The sequence below is a fragment of the Barbatula barbatula genome, assembly GCF_947034865.1.
Source record: "Barbatula barbatula genome assembly, chromosome: 19".
NCBI lineage: Eukaryota > Metazoa > Chordata > Actinopteri > Cypriniformes > Nemacheilidae > Barbatula > Barbatula barbatula.
In genome coordinates, this window is record NC_136782.1 from 4,673,724 (window position 1) to 4,692,340 (window position 18,617).

An 18,617-nucleotide genomic window follows, 5' to 3' on the forward strand; every position below is an offset into this window, starting at 1 on the left:
TGTATTGTGAACCACATCAGAAGTCACAGCACAGGGTGAAATTAGTCATGACAGCTGCCGTGACGGTGAAGCTGCCAAAACTACACGAAAACACCCCAATGTGGGGAACAAAGGTTGCATTTTTCAAAATACAAATATCACAAATAAATATCAGTTTAGGTCCTTAAAAACTATTTTTACAAGTTTGTTAAGCACTATTTCGCAAAATGTCAGAAGGATGCATTGTTTACAGAATTCTAATATATTTGAAAATTGTGCAGTTACTTCTAAATACAAATCTGGGAATCATTACAATAAAAAACAATTTTGTATCGCTAATTCAAAAATGTCAAAATTCTGTTCAGCAAACTATAATCTGGTGTTGTTATACTGTCAACATTCCACTACTGTGTGAATTGTCCTTCAGCATCTTGACATTTTCCTTCAGAATCTTGAAGAGGAAATCAAATCAAACCCAAAAACTAATTTTAAAATCCTTGCTGTGCTGTATACTTTTGTAAATAATATTCATTGCGAGAAATCATGGTTACAGTTTATTTTACAGTGCCCGTGTTACAGTGTAATTATACATTTAAGTACGGAGTATTACAAATTAACGACACCTACTTATTATATGGTAAGGGTTTGGTTTAGGGTTAGTTAAATGTAATTATGCATCATTTTTAGTAAATACTTTAGTAAATGCATGTCAAATGTGTAACAAGGGCACCGTAAAAAAAAGTGTTACCAAAATCATTATCGGATAAAATATTAATTTACATATCATTTACACCTCCAGATCTTGTTAATTTGTGGATCCTAATGCAAGACTGACATGTTCAGTACCGGGCTGCCTCTAACTAACCAAAAAAAGTGGAGACATTCCTTAGATTTTTGTCTCAGTATCACAAAATCTTTAGCATCTGTGATGCGGCGTCTCTCTTGGTTTTCAAACATGACTTCAGCCGTCCCTATTTGAAAGTTTCAGCAAAAATCTCACCTCCTCTCCACTACTAACTAACAAAAACTCCCAAAATAGATGTTCAGCCCTCCACAAGCTCCAGCGCACATCCAGCAGGGGATGATGGGAGAGCGATATTTAGAGGAACTCACCGTTAGCAGACGCAGTGGCCGGAGCACAGACGTTCCCTGAGCCGGTTTTAACTAAGAATGAATTGGGGGCAAACTCATCCTCTGACTCAGAGTCCCGGCCGGCCTGAGCCCCACTGTTACCTAGCAACCTTCCCTGGCACTGATTGGTTGCATGTGAAGGGGGAGGGAAGGGGGAGTCGACAGGGGAAGAGGAAGCAGATGAGCAATGGAGAGGTGCACCTGTAGACCAAAAACACAAAAAACAACACACGGGGGACAACGTAAAAACACACCTCCAAATAACAGCGGACACAACAGAAACAAATCAAGTAGAAACATGCACAGAGAGAAACCAAACAAAAGTTTTGAATGTGAAATAAAAGCTTTCTGTCTATTATCTTTCTTTTCCATTTAGATTTGTCGTCTTGAAGGAATGTCAAGTAAGCCCGGAATTATATTTATTTAAGATATATAGACAGATAAGCTTTGAAAATTAATTCATGAAACATATAGAAAGGATCACTGGTGACCAATGGTGATTAATACTATTGATCAACAGTGAATAAAGAGCTTTGAATGAGGATGAATATCACAAAAAACGTTATGGGTCACTAAATAAAAAGAAAATCTTGCATAAATTAAATTATTGGAGAAATAGTTTTATGTTAATTCAACACTTTACCTCAGAAAAAGATTTTAGGGGAAACCGTGACCCTGATGTGTTTTGTGAAATTCAGCCAACAAAATCACATTTTCTCAACACAACACATTCGAAAACTTGAACAGAACTGACAAAACAGTTTTCACACCACTGTAATTGTTCTGTTTCTGTGCAAACCCTTCTGACATACTGTACAACAGCTAAAGGACACAGCTGGTGTTTAAAGGAAAAAACAATCCCTTATAGTCATAAATTTCATTATAGATTTTCACTTTAATTAGCATTTTCCATCCTCTCCTGTCAACATGTCAATGTGTTTTTTAACATCCAGTCTCACTCTGGCATGTGTTTCATGTGAAATTCACAACGGCACATTCTCTGGCATCTCTCTTCTTACTATAGACAATACAGTCCCCACTGACTAGACATATCTTCCAACTTTAATGAAAGTGCAACTAACATCGTACTTAATGCCAATTGACATCAACCCCTACTAAATACATTGTTATGTTGAAGTCAAACCTTTAGAACAAGAATGCTAAACATAGGTGTGCAATATTTGAAAAGTTTGGTTCCAAAATGAGTTTTCATTTTGTTTCATAAATAATGTTTTTTATTGTGCATTCCAATTAAAAACAATCGAACTGCAGTTGGTTTGTTTTGATTTCAGCCATAATAAAAAATAGAGTTAACTTGCACAGTAATTTACAATAAAATAATGATAAAATAATAAACAGCATTATTTTTTGAAAATGTAGATTTTTGGAGCCAAACTCTTCATTTGTTTGTATATATTTTATTTGCTTGTTTCAGTATTTCATTTTCTCTATTGTAACATTACCATATTGAAAACAAGATTACTTCAGTCATTCACAAATGATAAATGTTTTGTTTATTCCTTCCAGCCGATGTCGAAGCATGCTACCTCTTCTCCTACTGGTAATGTTAATGTTCAAATAAATCACACTAATAAGACAGTCCACTATATACTATATATTGTTTAGTCCATTGCAATATGCAGTTCTACATGGATACTTCATTGATTTCATGATGAATCATGAAACTCTCTGAAGTGTAATTTTCTGAATCATGCATTGTTCAATCATTGGTCACCTGCTGGCACACCAACAGGACAATATAAGCTATAATCTGCGTTGTAGAACTCTCCCAAATAGTGGGGGTGTGGTCTGGTACAACCCCAAAAAGGTACACATTCCATTTTGTTCTGGAATACCATACATAAGGGTCATACTTCCTGATGACTTACCATGTGTTTACCTAAGAAAACTTGGAGACAGTTATCTGCCAATGATGTTAGTCTTTGGGGCGGGACTACCTTGTCTGTCTGGCCAATGACATATTGTGGTTCACTCTTTCCAAACCCCCTTCTGCAACCTCCATTTGCATGAAAATCAGCTCATTCTTTTATTTTGATGTCTGACAAGGTTCGAGAATATATGGAAAGTCACCCGAGTCGATTCTTTCATACAGAATCTCTTTAGATCCTTCAAATGTTGGTGCTTTCTTATCTTCAGTTCATCCCACTCATTTTCAGTAGTGTTCAGATCAAGGAACTGGGATGGCTATGGCAGGATCTTGATTTTGCGTTCAATGACACATTTTTCTTTATTTTTATGTTTATTTTGAACCAGCGTGCTGATGGAATATCAAACCACGACCCATTATAATATTTCTAGCAGAGCAAGTCAGTTTTAGATTTTGTATTTGTTGGTATTTGATATAAAACATGATTCCATGTATCTGAACAAGATGTCCAGGACCACTGGTATAAAAGTAGGTTCACAAAGGTAAAGATATGGCGACATATTTTACTGTGGACATGAGGCAATTCTTTACTCTAGTGTGCACCAAATCTATCTTGTTTTATTGCTGGCAAAAAACACTTTTTCATTTAATATGGCCAAAGATCTAAGTCCTGCTTGAAGTTGTATGTCAGATTAATATTGTGGAGTTTGTTTTTTGCATTAAAGCAGAAGATTTGTTTCTTGAACAGTCCCAAACAACTTGTGGTGATGGAGGTGCAGTTTTCTTTTATTTTTATTAAATGCTTTCTGACCCCAATATTCAACTGATTACTGCAATTCTCCACCTGTGCTCTTTGAAGAGTTTTTGGCCGAAAAATTCTTCTCCTGGCCGTAAATTGAGACAATACTGACATACATCCTGTTTCAAACACCTTTTTGACATCTCCATCCCATTAAAACATTTTGATCAATTCAATTTAATTTATTTATATAGCGCGTTTCACCATGTGCATAGTTCCAAAGCAGCTTTACAGGAGACAATAATGACAACAGAAAAACACAGAAAAGGTAAAATACAGCACAGTGCATGGTGTTTATAGAACAAGCAGGATCATTTTAGCAAATTATATCTAATAAATGTAGTCTCCCGGTGAGCAAGCCAACACAATGCCCTGTGGCGAGGAACCCAAATTCCAATGATAAATAAATGGAGAAAAAAAAATCGGGAGAAACCAGTCTCAGCCGGGAGGGCCAGATCTCCTCTGACGTGTCACAGCTGCACTCAGTGACTTTGATTAAAAGTTACTGAGTAAATGTTTATGAATAATAGGGAGCGCTTATAAATTGTGATTTAGGAAATTTCATCTGAAGAAACTGTTTAGGTCTCATTTAGTTTTATTTTGTAATCGATATCAGATAACAGAAGATTGTTATAAGCCGGAAAATTGTAATGACATAATCTAACTGAGTGCGGCTATAACTTCAAACTGCTGTGATGGGATGTAATTTTAGCATTTGATACTAAGTATTGTAAATTTAGCATTAACATGACAAGTTGATCATTGCCCTGATGTTGGAAATAAGATTTTTTATTGTTTGAACTATTTCCTTAAAGCTATTTTGTGTAGCGCAGCAGAACTATATTGCACATCAGAACTTTATTCTTTTGTTTTATCTATTGTGATGAATGATTAAGGGATTTTGGGCTTTGTGTTACTATATTTATTCTCCAGTGCAGTAGGAAGTCATCAGCATCATGTTCCTAGTCACCTTGGTGTGCTAAGAAAATGTAAATATCGATGTCTTATTTTAAAGAATGGAATATTGTAGATTTTTAAATATAAGATCAAAAGGAGAAACAATGCAGATTTATTTTTACAGCCTTCTTTGGTCATATTTATCAAGGGTGCCAATAATAGAGGAGGGCACTGTATGGATTTAGTTTACCCCATAAAGACATTGGATGTTTTATTTTTATTGAAATATTACCTTGACAACTGTTATAAACACATGTTGCTGCTTTTAAGTCTAACATGTATGTATAATGTTGTATAACACACTGAATGTTCGTGTGTGCTTAGTAACAACAACAACAAGAAATCCCAGGTAAAATCCTAAACACTCCAAGGATTTAAAATGAATCACAAACACGTTACATCCAGTATCCCATGACCATAAAAGGCTAAATGACTTCCTGAAAGTGGCCATTGTATGTACACTTACAGCCTGGTGGAAGAGCCTTTTGTGAATGGATTAATGTGCTCACCAGAGGCGTAGGAATTGAGCAGGCAAGGCAGCCAATTGCCTGGGGCCCCGTTTTTTGATGGGGCCCCCGAGGGGTGACCATTGAGACAGTCAGAAATTGTAATCTTAATAAAACGTGCAACAACATTTCAGCAAGCCCTTTGCTGGGCTCTCTCTCCCTCTACGCTCACTATACATGACAACAGTGTCAGTCTTCGGCTCCGCCCCGTCTTTTACTCTGCGTTATTTAGCGCACTTTCCATCCACGGCTTCACAGTGCAGAGTGAACTTCAGAAGACGACAGAAAGGTGTGTGTATTTACTGCTGATTGCTATGACATCTGCATTTGTGCAGTTCTTTGTTAGAAATGCAGTTTACAAAATGTGACGCTGGAGCCATACAATACAGTTCCCCAGCTACTGTAAAGTTTAGATGCACTCAAAGTCTTGCACAGAAGTGATGGACAGCACTCGTAAAAAGTGCTTATCGTATTCCATGTCAAAGAAACAAAAATATTCCTTACTGATAAATAAATACCAGCAGCTGATTGTGACATTTATTACAGGGATTTGTGCTTTCGATGTCCCTTTGAATTATAAAGCGTGTTGATAAAACAAATACATTCATATGTATTAAGATAATAAATGTTTTAAGATGTAATATTGAATATTCATATATTGATAATGAACAATTGAATTTTTAGAAATTAAATAATCAAATGGCAGAGCTTCTTTAGGCTACTAATCCTGTGTTTTGTAGGTGCATTGCTTTTATATGTGCACTTTTATGAATAGAAAAAGAAGAGTAAAACAAAATGGATGCTAACCATACCTTTATACATAGTAGCATTTCTTAATTTTTTTTTTTTTTTTTTATTTATTGACATTTTAATGTTGTATAAATAAACATTGTATGTACCGTCACATGTATTTTGACTATACTTTTATTTGATCATTGTACAATTCTATTTTTAGGACCGATATGTGTCAATATGATAAGTCAACTCCTTCCAAATAAATGTTAATTCAACATCCAGGCTTATTTTTTATCTGGGACAATTGATATGATGGTGGTTTGGATAAATCATCGCTACATCTCAAGGAGGAAGTCAAAACATTTAACTGATCTGAGCATAAACAGTACAACACATTGATTTGAAAGGCTAAACAATTCGGAATTTAATTTCACCAATGCATGAATGGAATTTCATTACACGAAGGATTTTAAGATTTACTTTCTTCACCTAACTTTAACCTACAGCGAAGACTTTAATTTCCTATTAATCATTTCTTCTCTGACAGAGAACTACATATTAAGGTCCTTTAGAAGCGCTGAAAGTCACAGAGGAGCCCGAGCAAGCGCTGCACTCCTGCATGCGGGGAAAGGAAGCATTTGTCTTACAGATGAAGGCAGTTCTGTGTTTAATTAATTCTACCTGGTGTAATTTATTCTAATTTCTCAGACTTTCCAGAAGCACCGGGACAGAGTCAATTCCGGAGATGGGAATTATAAAGATGAAGTGTGTGGAATTTTTGTGCGATGGTCTAGGTCTAATTCTTGTGTGTTAAGGTCTATTGCGAGTTTTTTTCGGTTGTATTGTTATATACAGTTGCTAGCATCTAAACTGATCTCTAGATATAGCTTGTTTGTTCACTGAATTAACAAGTAGTTGGATTTAATTATTTTGTTGTTTTAATTTGCATAATTTTTGCACGCAGTGTTTTTAAGCAAATTTACTTATACTTGCAACAAAAAATGTCAGTAAATAAAAAAAACTAAGTGAAATTAAGCAAATTAACAGAAAAGATAAGGAAATCATACGAGTTGTTTTTTCAGTGTTCATTTGTAAGTCTCGCTATTAAAAAACACAAACCTCGCCTCAAATAGAAATGGCACAAGTAGTTTGTTACGTTTAAAGTGACAGTTAAAAAAAGTATTTTTGGTCAGTAAACCACAAAAGGTGATATTTTAAGAAATGCCACAGTGGTTTGTGTTCAACGGAAGTCATTGGGGGTCAATGTTGTTTGGTTACAAACTTCTTCAAAATATCTTCTTTTGTGTTTTGAAGAAAAAATTCATACGGGATTAAAACGACATAAGATTGAATAAATGGAATTTTCATTTTTGGGTAAACTATCCTTTTTAAAATCAAGGCAAAGACTTTGTTCAAAACCAAAACCCTTATTTTAAGCAACTGTCATAACTGTATTAGAAATAACTGTGTTGAAATGAGCTTCAAATGAACCTTTGGTATAGAGATATGTATGGCTTAATATATAAACAATGGCATTGACTTTATAAATGTGAAATTATAAAACAGTGTATCTGTACACAGTATTTAAAAACAAAAAAAAACTATTTTTACTCCGTGGTCGCTGTCAAAATCTGTGACATCAAATGCTTGCAGCCTAAACCCGTTCTCTTAACACTACACCTAAGCACACACGTTTTCCATATATAACAGTAAAATATGAGACGTCACACATAAGATCACATATGAATGATATATAAATACACAGGGACAGTAGGTGCCCTTTTGACACAAGCCAGCCAGCCTGCCGGCCATAAAAGAAGAATGCGTTCAGTAAGCCTCTGTTCAAGGTAAACATGCACTAAATCATCACTTTCAACTACCGTCTTAAAGACAGTTTAGATAAGATCTTCCACCATTATCGTACACTTTATATATTACGAGAATATTCTGATAAACACAATAATAAGATGTTTGCGGTTTGTTTATTTATTCTGTATTAGAGCAAACATGAATATTAGCCCCCGTCAGCTAATGACCGAGAGAGAGAAGACAATAACGTTAGGCTACTGATGTTGAAAAAACAACATCATAAGTCAAAATCTGGATTTTATAATGGCTAAAAACATTGTGTATATTATATTTATATATATATATATAGAGAGAGAGAGAGAGAGAGAGAGAGAGAGAGAGAGAGAGAGAGAGAAATTTGCAATGATTTTGTTTGTTATTATGTATGTTTGGGTTCCTTCTGACCAACAATATTAAAATGTATGAAAATACACAAAATAACGTCTTTATTTTCTTTCTTTATTATGTTAGCATTATTTATATATATATATTTATTTATTCTACAGCACTGCTGATTAGTGTGTCTGTGTTCACTTCAGTTTGGCTGCCTGTGCGTGCAACCATTTTACGTCATAGAAAAAGAACATGGCAGACTCCTTAGGTTAAAATGGGTTTTTATTCAATGAAAGTATTTGATCTGTTTCCATCGACAAATGTTAGCAGTGTAAGGCTTTCACAACATATTAAGCCATACATCTCTATATACCGTGGGTTCCCTTGTAGAAATATTTCTACCTGGGCCCCCCCGCCCAGACTCACATGATTGGTGGAGCTCAAGTTGATACGTTAAAGCTCTCAACTAAGCTACAAGGTTAAACCATTTACACGCTTTGCAAAGAAATTGTTCTGAGTCAAAGCACTTCCCTCATACTTTTGTTTCCCATAGCTTGTTTGCTCTTACTTCAGTTCCTGACAGACTTCTCCCATGTGGCTCGCCCTTCAAGCCCGGCCGATGACTGCCGTGGTCTCGTGACCCGGACACTGCAGGCCTCCCACACTACCAGAGGCCCTAATCTTTTGAGAAGTCAGCTAATTAAACGAGCGGGCGAACTGACGGCGGGTTCCGGTTCGCAGGTAGACAGAGTGTCCGTCGTCGCCCCAGCAACCCATTGTGTCTTTCTATTTCCCGGGAGAACAGGCTGTACAGAGAGCCAATTGCGAGGGCAATTGGTACAAACAGCAGGGCAGTTTTCTCTTTCCCAAAGCCTCTGCACTTAAATTATAGAGCCCTGGCCTTGAGTCCATGTTTAAACATCCTTTCGAATCAGAGCGAATGGCGAACACACGTGAATGACGGTGCTTTGCTAAGCGAGGCCTTCAGAAGCTCTTCGCTCTAGTTAATCCGCTGTTGAAGCTTAAGAGCTTGTGAACTATGTCTTTATTATCGCAACAACATAATAAAACAGCCGAAATCATTCGCAAGCAATATTCACTGGATATACAGGAATAACCGCTCAACGAGACATGATTGCATTAACATCGTACAACAATCAGCTGGAAATACCGGATTTTTGTTCGACTAATGTACACTTGCTTGTAGATGCAGTTTAATGGCGAACAAAATAATGGCAGTGCAGATGAAGGAGCATCGATTGCCCTCAGCACAAGAGCACAGCTGCTGATGGTGAATTGAGAGCTGAAATGGCAGGAAATGAGTTAGCACCACGGATCTTATATCCATAAAATGGTTGCAGTATACGAGACCATGGGGTAGTTTGGTTTTACAACAGTGCTGTGCTTAGTGGACAGAAAGACCAGAAGAGCATGTTGAGGCATCAAATATTAAGCAAGGCTTCCTGCGGCTCCCTTCAAGCTCTGCGGGCTTTTGGTTCTCCGAGGGTTTGTAAAATTTTATAAGAAGAAAACATTTATAAAGAGAGAACATTCTGGACATGTACCATAGTAGCACCTTGGAGTACCATGTAAAGGGTAAGCAAAAAATATATAGCCTGTATATTATTAACTACATAGAGTATGTGCACATTTAATATTGATTTAAAATAAAATAATTTTAATGTGTTTGAAGAACAGAACACTGTGTACAATGCATGTTATTTACATAATACCTATTAAGAAAACATGGTAAAACTACTAGACTCTTGTCTTGAGGTGAGACGTGTCTTCACATTGATGCTAACTATGATGGGCATAAAGCTGGAGGCTAAAATGGTTTCGCAGCAGATGGGAAAATTAAAGAGCAATAAGTTATCCTAGACTCCAGACTCTAGCCTGCGAGATAATAAGACCTCTGACTGTATAACATGCAGGCGCTAAAATTAAGATAATAATCCAGTCACTCTTGTCACTTATGGCCGAATTTCATGCTTCATTTACATTTACTTCAAGCACAAAACTATCTGATTTACAAAAGGCGAATATAACTTTAAAATGGTGTGAGGTGGTAACAACATCGACATTTGCTAAGAAGGAGACCTTACTTTGTACAGTATGTAACATGAATTAAACTAATACATTTCAACAAATTTATTTAATCACATTAAATCCATCCGTTGCTTAAAACCAGTGAAACAGAAGATAAAAAGATTAAGTAATTGACCATTTGATCAGTGAATAACCTTCGTTCTGTGTAATTTGAGGAAATAGATAAATGAAGCTAAACTGTTTTCACGTTCACTGGGCTGAAACTAGCATAAATCTCACTATTCACTACGAATGTCTTTTAAAAAATGTCACCTTGGAATTTTAAGGTTCTTGCTGCTTTCTGAACAGTTTGAAGATAAAGAGCTTCAAAGTTTTGCCCTTCCAATTAACATTGTAGATAAAACCTTAAAAAGTCCCAAACTGTACACAACCTTCGTCACATAATGTTGATATGCAGTTGTTTTTCGTGTACACCTGCATGACATAATTTTTGTCATCAGGAGGGTCTACGGTCATCCGCACAACCCATCCTCGTGCAGCCCAACGGTGCATGCGTGACAAAATATTGAATCAGCCAAGTCCACTGTGTGACGTACTGCGCATTTGTCGAACTCGTCTATCGCCACAATAGTTGTTGGTCACAAGAACATCTATCTTATACTAGATTCAAATAAACTGCGATCATCTAGAGAACCACACTAGGCCTGCCATCAATCAATGCTTGATTTCCTACTGCGGCCTTGGAGATCCTTCAACTTTTTTTCATAAATGGGTAGCAAAAGTACACACATTGACACAACGGGAACGCTTTTGTCTCTTGACGTTTAGCATTCATGCACTGATGATTCATTTGATAGTCGATTGGAGCTTTTGGCGAGAACTTCAAAAGCACCCAGCCATATAACTTTTTGGCATGCGTTAAAGAGTGAACATCATTACCGTATTCACATGTCAAAGAATCATAAAGACAAGAAACCGCGTAATGAGTGGAAGGAGGATTCACCATTGGAAAAGTCATACATTTTCCTGGACATAGCCATCTAGCGGGACAAGATCAATACGCTCGAGCAGTGGCGTAACGTTTGAAACACGAGGATATATTGGAAGCGCGTGCAAATGTTTTCTTTTATAGACACCACATTAATGGAAATTATATTCTTGCACAATAAAACAACGCTTAACGACCGCAGAGACAAAAGACCCATTTAAGACAGACCCAAACACACTTCATGTGCACTCCATATCCTTCTCTTTGAAGGAACACAAAAGTCAGCAATTAGGCACAACATCATGTTAAAGAAATCTTTAATATTACATACGGATGAAAATATGTCATGCTTTTTCTGTTTATGGATTTTAAGACTGTCACTAAATAGAAACAGCACCCAATGACTCTTTGGTAATATTATGGCATTGTGAGAGCTTTACATTGTGTTATACTCTCCTTTGCAACTCACAGCTAACAATATGTCTTTATTTAATCTGCATCTCATACGAAATAACAGACAGGCACTGACAAATTTGTACTGACTACAGTTCAGACTTATGTAAGTGATCATATTAAGTACACTTTATAAAGACACTTATACCTTACGTAATGAATTACTTAAAAAAAACATTTACAACAAATGACAGACCTCACACCAATGTCCATTACCGTTAACACCTGAATGCTCCATTAACTTTATCTACAGGCGAGAGAACCAGACCCGTCTGTCTTCACCGTCCTAGTTCACCTTCTCTTATTTCTCTCTCTGTTTTACTTCCCGGGAGCGATAGGGACTCCTCTGCGGTTCTCCGCCTTGCTGAAAGGTGCCATCTGTTCGCCCCGCTCAGTGGCGGCACGAGGGAGCAGATTGAGGCCTGGAGATTGGAATCAAAAGAACACTAAATGGGGGTAGTTTTTTCCCCAGCTAGGACGCAAATCGGACACTGTTGTTTAGGTCCAACACAGCTGCAGCTACTGAAGCACCTCGAAACACCTTGCAGCTATTGAAGACCAGTGAGGATTACAACGAGTAGAAAGGTCCACGTTTCTTCTAGTAAGAGTGGTACGCGTCTCGTTCAGAGAACTGTTGCATGTACTGTGGCTTGAAAAATTCTGTGTTTCAATTCTACTTGGATTACTGAGAGGTTAATAAAACTATGAGCGACTCCAAAATATTTCAATAAATTAAAACAAGGTGTTAAAGGGGCACTAGTTTTATATTTTTTTGCATTTGCTGATAATGGCATATAACCTCATCTACATATTGGCCTGTCTGCAGCATCATGTAAAAACAGGTTAAGCGTAAAAACAGTTTTGTTTACAGATGCTACTGTGGAAATCCCTAGTACATCACAAGTTTATTCCACGACGAAAAGTGTCTGATAATAAAAAGGTTACATTGGCATAACATATAGGCATTCAGCAGATACTTTTATCCAAACCAAAAGGGAAGAACAATGAATCAATTAATCCCAAGGATGCAATAATATGAGAAGTGCTGAAATTCTAAGTTTTAAATATTGTTAGAGACATACCCAACAAAAAAACGCCATAAACCCATTGCCCTAATCCTTAAAGTGTAACCACAATACAACATGAAGACTACAAAGGAAATTTGTAATATAGAAGATGAAGACGTCCTTTTATATCCTTTTCCCAACTTACGGACGGAAATACGAAACTCAACACAGCTGTAATGTCTTATGCTGATAAAGCATTCAGAGTCGTTGCTGTCAGGATTGAAGACCGAAATCTGGATCCGTCTGATCTTTGCCTGTCCGCTATTGATGTTTACACTCAGCTTGCATAACATGACAAGGGTTGACACTGCCAAATCCCATTCAAGATAGCCCATTCAAACGTCCCTAGGGTTCTTTTGCTCTGTAAAATAGAGGATAGATTCACATCTCTGCATTGCTTTTTGTTAACAACATCCTCTGAGGTCGTCGCAGTGTCCTAGCGACCCTCGACGGCGTCTCCTCTGCGGCTCTATCCCACCTCTGTGAATGGCCTCAAAACCCCCTACTAATCGCCTTCACGCATCCATGGCCAAACTCTCTTGGCTCCTGCATCAAAGGGTCCGGTTCATGTTAATCAGTTTAAAACACACTCCATTCCTCCAGTGGTTTCTCCGTCAGGGGCCACCAGAGCTAACATAGCTAACTCCAGTCACAACAATGCTAATAACACATAATTAGTCTTTTTTTCATGTGTTGGTCATGTAGCAAACGGTCCTTCCCAATCCTCTTAAAGACTGATGAAAGACTTCAAAGTTTACTTTTGGTGGTGGAGCGAGCCAAGATTGAAAATATAAGCAGCTCAATAGTGCTGCATGTGGCCAGCCTGGGGCCTTCTTACAGTGACAGTCAGCTTTTGGGGGCGGAGTTTGGAGGAGAAACGTGAACTGAAATGGTTGTCAGTCAGAATTGCTTGCATGGATGTTTATTTTCTTTAAATGATTTTGCAATGTAGCCTATAATAACAGTTATCGTTTATTTATATGTTTAGCTTATAATGTTCAATGACACTTTTTAGTTAAGTGTTTGGTGGGGGGTACAGAGTCCGGTACATTCTTTCAGCAGTCAGTTAGGCTTCATATAGGCTATTCGAGGCTATAGTTTTATTGTATATTTTGAAAAGGAAGACAAAATATAAAAAGTTTTTGGCCATTAAGTTTAAGCAATAGTGAAAAAATACGAAAAGCTGTGTTCGATATTCGGCCTTCGGCCAAGAATTTCCATTTCGATGCATCCCTAGTCTTTGTGCAGTTTTTCTTCATTGTTGAAAGATGAGGGCATCTCAAGTCAGCTAGTTTCAATCAGATGACAAAATTTGGCACCAAAATAGTGTTGATCAAACAAATCCTAACGTCTGATAACATCTAATATTACGTATTATGCATGATAATATTGTTCGTATTGTTCTATTTTATTATGCATAACCTTCCTGTCTGCAACCTTATGGAAAAAAAGCCTTTTGTGACTCACCAATTGAGAATGATTACATGAGCATACACCACATTAGATGCGAGCTAGACCATCGACCACTGTAGACACAAATGAATATACACTAAAACCTCCCTGCACAAAGACACAGTCAGTATTTACAAGCTGTCGGCCTTGTGGCGCTAAAGCTAAATAATTTCACAATATCCCGACTTTTAAAGACTGCATCTCTCTTTAAAGCCCGGTACAAGACCAATCTCTGCCAGCCTTAGCTGTTGCCATGGTTTACGATTAGCTAGGGATGAAGTATCGATCCGTTCTCCATGCATTGCCGAGACCACCATCCACGAAAAATGCAAAAGGCTGCTTTCACGAAACCGAAGAAACACGCATAATGGAATTCACACGCGAAGGCATATTATCACAGTTATCCTGCAGAAAACTATTGCATAAATGATTGATAAGAATTGTTCTGCCATTAAAGGGTAATGAGGCATTTCTGTGACTATTTCTGTCTCAAACAAAACACAAATCAGTCATAAGACAAATTTGTGTGAAATCAATGCGTGAAATGCGAGGCAATGAGAAGAACTCTCCCGCTGTGTTAGTTTACACAGTACGGCGGTAGGCGAGCTAATGCTCTACATATCAAATGCTCAGAGGAGAGATAATGTAACAAACAGTATCTCCATTAGATTTTGAGTGACAGATCTATGATACCGAGGCCTAATTTAGTAATAAGCCCTACCCCATCCATTTGGAAATGGATACTTGAGCCAATAAGTCACATCACACTGAAAATAAAAGAAAATGTATCATACATCATTACGATAATGGCACAGCCTCTACAGACTCATTTATTGGAGTACCACAGCCCACGATCTCATTTCTCGTCCCTTTTGTAAAAAAGACAGAAAGTCCTGCCTTTGATTTATGTGACATTCCTGTTGGGTCCTCTTTTGGAGCCAGTAATGAGAAGTAGAGCAACAACTCATTACAAATTGTTCGGCCGCCACACTTCTTTCCCAGCGTTCGCTGATGAGGTTTGGGTTTGGCCTTGTTTACTACTCAGCACAAAGAGGGAAAAAGGCAGAGCGAAGCAAGGTTTCCTACGCTATAGGTCATCCACCTCTTTCTCCTTCTTGACCTCCGAGAAAGAGTTTCGCTCCGGGTCAAACGGAGGAAAGCGCTTTTTGTGTAACCTGCAAAGAGTGTGCCATCCGTACGGTTGAAATAAAGCTGCTGCTGAGATTGTGACAGTGCTGCTTTGTGAGCACCTCTCTCAGGGAAAGAAACTGCACAAAAGCACAAAAAACAAACAAACAGATACAGTAAAATGGAGATGAATCCCATGACAAACATATTTGATGGACGCCTAGATTGACTCACGAATTGTGTTTTTTCTCAGAGAACATGATGGAGATCAGGCCCAAGGTTACTCTGAAACAGAGCCTTACATTAGAGCGCGTACATGCCAGCAGGCTGAAGCTAAATGATTGTCTCTTTTTCAGCCTCATTACAACCCCTAATGTCTTTGCTAGTAAGGTGATACGGAGTGCAGGGTATGCCAGCGCCTGGTAGCCAAAAGCATCAAGAAGTCCTTTTTGAAGCAGCGTGGTTCTCTCAGTGACCACATAGGACATCCCAAGAATGATAAATCCAGTCATTCTAATCCAGTTGAGAAGACCAAAAAAGGCAATTCCAGCATTATGGATGTGACAATTTTGGTCAAAGCTTGAGAATCTATTATTTTTTCCCATTGAAATATGAATGCGTTATTGATGTGAAAAAAGACGAAACATACATTGTAGGATTTCTTTGAATAAAAATGTATAAACTAAAAGCAATAACACCCAACAAATGGTGAAGGGATGGCTCTTCACAGACCCCCAAATTAGTCATTTTAATGTGACCATTTATGAGGAATATTGACTGTTATGGATAACTCACTTATGAACAATCATTCTTAAAAAACAAAAACAAAAAAGACACTTCACATGGGTATTTAAACCACCAAATATTGAAAACCTTTGGTAAAAAGTTTTTATCTTACGTTTGACATTGCATGGAATTGCCCGAATCTCTGTCCAGAACTCTTTGCCTAGCTTTCATTAGAATAGTGCCAGTCATAGATTCAACCATATCATATAGTCATTTACACAACCTCTCAGACTAACAAGATAGTTTTTGGCCAGAATAAGAGGAATGCAGCCAACATTAAGACAGTATGTCAAATTACAATCAAAAGTAATAGAGAAGTCAAACAAATACATTTGGTTTTGCTTAAATCAAACTAAAAAGCTTTCATGTAGCTCAGTGGCTAGTGCATGGCATTAGCAATGCCAAGGTCATGGGTTCGAGCCCACGTACTTAGAAACAAATGTATAGTATAATGCAATGCAAGTCGCTTTGAATAAAAGCGTCTGCCAAATGTAAATGTAAATATGTACGTCAGAATAGTTTTGCTGATGCTAATCTACAGCACATTAACCATAGAGACTGTATATATAACAAGATGCCGCATTCAAACTCTCCAGGCACGTAGACGTGTCCGCCATCTTGGAACAGTCCACTAATGCACTCACAGTTGACTAGAATGCCCCAACACTGCGCTGCGCAGCCACGGCTGTGATAACCACATGGATATAAATTCCCGAAAATGGGACAACCTTTTGTTGTTGTCATGTGATAGTGTGGCATATATAATGTTTGAGCTTACGCAACAATAAATATGTTTTCATAATCATACACAGTCAGCTTGTTTTTTAGTGTTCACAGGCCGGCTCGCACCGTTCCAATAAGGAAACAGATGTGATTGCGGCATCAAGTTATTTGTCTCTGTGATACCCAACATGTTTAGCAATGCTATTTGTGCTAATTGTTTTTCTGCAAGTGGCCCTCTCTTTTGTTGAAGATAACTTGTGCATTCATTAGCCGCTGGAATGAAACCACATGTGTCCATCAAAGAACGTAAATGTGAAAGTCTATAATTGTACATTATTATTTCAACAATAAAAACAATTTAGAGGAAGATAAGTCGAGGCATACTGGATGATCTTAGCTGACAATACTATCATCTTGCTTCTGGTTATCGCTTTGTTGCATGCTAATCACATTAGCGATGACAATCACTTCTCTCATACGGCGGAGAGAGGAAGAAAGTAATACATTTGTTTTCATTATTGCTGTTGCTGAAAGGCACTTCATCATTAGCAATCATTCAAAGAGACGGGGAAGCAAATCTAATAAGCTTCTGTTTCTATTCTTCTGTTAACATTTGTTTTTGTACATGTTTTATTTATGCTGGCAGTGTGTACAATTACCACATTTATATTAATAGTACCACACTAATAGTCTACTTTAAGTTTTATAAACTTTAAGTTTTATTTCTCAAACATGTACAGTTTACAGGTTAAGTTGCATGTGTACCAGCCTAATGTGAATAGGTGATTTTAAATCACTGAACCACTGGATGCTATTTTCCTCTGTAAATGAAACACCGTTGCCCAGTGGTCCTACTCAAACATTGCTTTGTTTGAGAATCTGAAATCAAACACAGTTTAACTGGATCAACCAACGGCACGAGGATCTGTGTTTGGCCAGCCAATAGCAGGGCTTCAATTTACACACATCATACTGTAGAAACATTGAGATTCATGGAATGACTAAGAGAAGGGAAGCTTCCAATTTATTTAGTTTTTTTTTACAAAAATTACAGTTCTTGGTACGGCATCAGGAATATAGTCGTAATTAACCCTTGTGTGTTCATGTTTTTTTGTTATTCTTTCAATCTTTATGATAAAGAAACTTATTACAGATGTTCACTTTACATGCATCATAGACATTTATATAATAGGTAATATGTTGATTTTTGGTTAAACCAACATATTACCTTTATGTCTACCCATGTGAAGTTTTTCTTTACGTTTTTTTCTTGTCACATCCACAACAGTACAAATTCCTCTCAAATGAGCACAATTTTCTTTTTACCAAATCACTATTTTCTGGCCTATAAAGTGCAATTCCTTCAACATTTGGGAATTATTTCTTCTGGTTTTCACATTGTAATTCCCAGAAATCCTAGAAAGTATATCTTCGCTCCAGAATGTGGGTCCTTTTCTGTTGTATGCATAACACATACATTTTTCTCACTTTTAAAACAAAAAACCTTTGAATAGACTGATATTTTTTTCTGATGTCTGAATGCCAATGAGAATTTATATTGAAAGTTTTGACTGAAAATCACATCCACAACACTGGAATTGTCCATTTATGGTCTTATAAGATGCCATTTAAATCACATTGCTAAACTTTTTTTTTTTTCATTCTATGTACTAATATTGTTCGAATATATTATATGGGTGGAAAAACAATAAAAAATTATAGGGTAGAACAAACAAAAAATACTATTATATTTAGAATACATTTACCGTACAGGTATCTTTCTTTTTAAACTCTC

The 18,617-nt window shown here is 37.1% G+C and overlaps 1 protein-coding gene across 2 annotated transcripts in view; it reads right to left on the minus strand.

Moving 5' to 3' along the window:
* tenm4 (teneurin transmembrane protein 4) overlaps window positions 1–18,617 on the minus strand; it is a gene marked incomplete at its 5' end in the record, with an annotated part of 141,332 nt that overhangs the window by 107,866 nt on the left and 14,849 nt on the right. The window contains one exon of one of the 2 annotated variants that reach the window (XM_079481033.1): window positions 1,093–1,311. The exons of the other annotated variant lie outside the window; for it this stretch is intronic. Coding sequence (XP_079337159.1) covers window positions 1,093–1,311 — 219 coding nt within the window. The remainder of the gene's footprint in view (window positions 1–1,092; window positions 1,312–18,617) is intronic. 2 annotated transcript variants of the gene reach the window in all.